The sequence below is a fragment of the Corticium candelabrum genome, chromosome 15, assembly GCF_963422355.1.
Source record: "Corticium candelabrum chromosome 15, ooCorCand1.1, whole genome shotgun sequence".
In the NCBI taxonomy this organism is placed as follows: Eukaryota; Metazoa; Porifera; class Homoscleromorpha; order Homosclerophorida; family Plakinidae; genus Corticium; species Corticium candelabrum.
The window spans coordinates 3352107-3354606 of NC_085099.1; the positions used below are offsets into that span (position 1 = coordinate 3352107).

Here is a 2500-nt window from a genome sequence, read left to right on the forward strand (position 1 = left end):
GGACATCGATCTGGCGACGGACGCGACGCCCAACGAGATGATAACCCTCTTTCAAGCTCAAGGAATTCGCTATATCGAAACCGGTCTGCAGCACGGCACTCTGACTGTGCACATGAATGGCGGCAGGGACTACGAGATCACTACACTGCGCGTCGACCGCGTCACCGACGGCAGGCATGCGCAGGTCGACTTCACCAGAGACTGGCGCGTGGATGCCGAGCGAAGAGACCTCACAATCAACGCGATGGCGCTCGGTATGGACGGTACACTCTATGACTACTTCGACGGACGTGGAGATCTAGAAAGAAGACGTGTGGCGTTTGTTGGCGACGCTAGAGCGCGGATTAGCGAGGACTACCTACGTATACTTCGATATTTTCGATTCTATGGTCGAATAGCAGAGAGCGACGATCGACACGATCCCGACACTCTGGCTGCTATCGAAGAGTCACGTGATGGGCTTAGAAAAATAGCCGCTGAGAGGATTTGGGTCGAAATGGCTCAGATTTTGTGTGGGAACTTTGCTCCGAGTTTGCTTGCATTGATGTACAGACTCGGAGTAGCTGACTGTATCGGAATGCCTCCCAAAGGAAATCTAGAGGAATTTGGGATTATCTGGAAACGAATGAGAGCCTTCCGGTCTAAGCCCATGTCACTACTTGTTAGCCTGGTTGTAAACCTAGACGACGTATATCAACTGGTTCATCACTGGAAATTGTCTAATCTCGAAAGGAGACTCGGTACTTTCATTGTGTCTCACCGAGAACCAAATCCAGATGGAGATTTGTTGAAACCCTATCAGGACTTACTGATGAGATCTCAACCAGAAAGAAGAATAGAAACCAGAGAGAATGTTGTTGAACTGCTTCGTTACCTTGGGAGGCCAGAAATGGCGAAGGAAATGGAGACTTGGCGGGAACCGGGATTTCCTGTCAATGGTGGTGACTTGAAGTCACTAGGAATCAAACCGGGACCGATTTATAAAACGATTCTTGAAGAGCTGAGAGAACACTGGATCGAGTTAGACTTTAAACCTTCCAAGGAGGAAATATTACAAGTGTGTAGGGATCGATTTAGTGTTTCACTCTGACTAGTTTCAGTGTTTCTGTTTCTAAGAAGTTTGAATATGTACATAGCGTTTGATTAGATGTATCTCACTGAACTTACAGTATCACATCACATCTATTTTCAAGTTCACATGACTCATTTTCACCATCTTGTGTGATGCGTGTGTAATCTAGTCAACCACTTCCTCAGTCACGTGACCATATAACTAATATGTCTACCGAAATTGTAGTTGAGGGTCAAGACTGTCTGCAAACAATCAAACACGAGATATACAGTGTGCTACTAGTACACAATAGTCAATTACTAGTACTATTGCAAATGCTTGTTGCCTACAATAGACAACAGACAATAGTATTGTCTGTTGTAGATTGCCTACGATAGACAATATTTATAGCCAACTACAAGCAAATTATATCTTGGTACACATGACTGTTTTTCCTACGTCATGAGGCTCTTTCAATCTCCGTATCTCATGTCACATCTGATCATGACATATCTAATCTTCTTCATACTTCCAGTGTACTATTGCAAACATGTACATGAGGTCACTTCCCATCTCTCTTGTCCTCTTTTCACTCTTGTTGCTCATTGTTGCTTGCACCGATGTTGGCCTGACAACGCAGAGAGGAGCAATCGCAAAGAAGACTACTAGCAGTATGCAAGAGAGTTGCTTAGTTTCAATTCTTCTCGAGTAGAATCTGCAGTAGTAGCAACAGTAGCTTGTTCATCGTGTTTTGATATAGGAAATCAATGCCCTTCTGTTTGCAAATTCCGCAAGAAACGATTTCCAGACTTCCAAAATGGAAATCGTACATTTGGTGAGCAATTGAGTCGCGAGAATTCTATAAATAGATTGAATCTTATCTGCTGTTGTATCTATGTATGTAGTGATTGTAGCTCTAATACAAAAGTCACAAAGAATCGGTACATGGAGAGTCCTTACAATTGGACATCTGAATACCTACAACTACATGAGAACAGGAAGTCCCATTCCAGTCGAAACAAGAAGGATATGGGTTCACAAGAAAGCCAATCAATGCACTTGCTTTCGTCTGAAAAAAAAGGGTAAATATTTAATGGCAGGATATGTCAAGCAGCCTCGTAACCCAGATGGCCCGATGTTGGTCCTCAACGAGACCTCGGCAGTTTTGCGATACAAAGACTCGATAGACATCCGAATACAAAAACTGCTGCACAAAAATTGAGGAGAAAAATCGAGAACGGATGCACATACTTTCAGAGATAATAGATTAACATATCTATTAGTTGCAGCAACGCTGTTAGAATAGAAACTGCTATAAACTACAGCAAGAAAATACATCAAATGACAGAGTGCCGTACACTAGTCTCAGTAATCTGTCCCACGACTTATGACCTCCTTGCACGTCGGCCGGAGATACAGCGTATGCTCAAACTGAGCCGTGTAGCAACC

The 2500-nt window shown here is 43.6% G+C and overlaps 3 protein-coding genes across 3 annotated transcripts in view; 2 read left to right on the forward strand and 1 right to left on the reverse strand.

Annotated features, from left to right (window-relative positions):
* Positions 1-1207, forward strand: part of LOC134190999 (CCA tRNA nucleotidyltransferase 1, mitochondrial-like) — a 1503-nt gene extending 296 nt beyond the window's left edge. The window contains exon 1 of the mRNA XM_062659552.1: positions 1-1207. This exon is cut by the window's left edge and continues 296 nt beyond it. Within this exon, the coding sequence (XP_062515536.1) occupies positions 1-1090 (1090 nt within the window). The 3' untranslated portion in view covers positions 1091-1207.
* A 396-nt stretch (positions 1208-1603) lies between these two features.
* LOC134190492 (netrin-1-like) lies at positions 1604-2408 on the forward strand. The gene is made up of 3 exons (XM_062658945.1): positions 1604-1722; positions 1812-1886; positions 1957-2408. Exons 1-3 carry the CDS (start codon positions 1608-1610, stop codon positions 2271-2273), a joined length of 507 nt encoding a protein of 168 aa, XP_062514929.1. The 5' UTR covers positions 1604-1607; the 3' UTR covers positions 2274-2408.
* Positions 2409-2416: 8 nt separating this feature from the next.
* LOC134190946 (methionine aminopeptidase 2-like) overlaps positions 2417-2500 on the reverse strand; it is a 1431-nt gene continuing 1347 nt past the window's right edge. The window contains exon 1 of the mRNA XM_062659499.1: positions 2417-2500. This exon is cut by the window's right edge and continues 1347 nt beyond it. Within this exon, the coding sequence (XP_062515483.1) occupies positions 2417-2500 (84 nt within the window).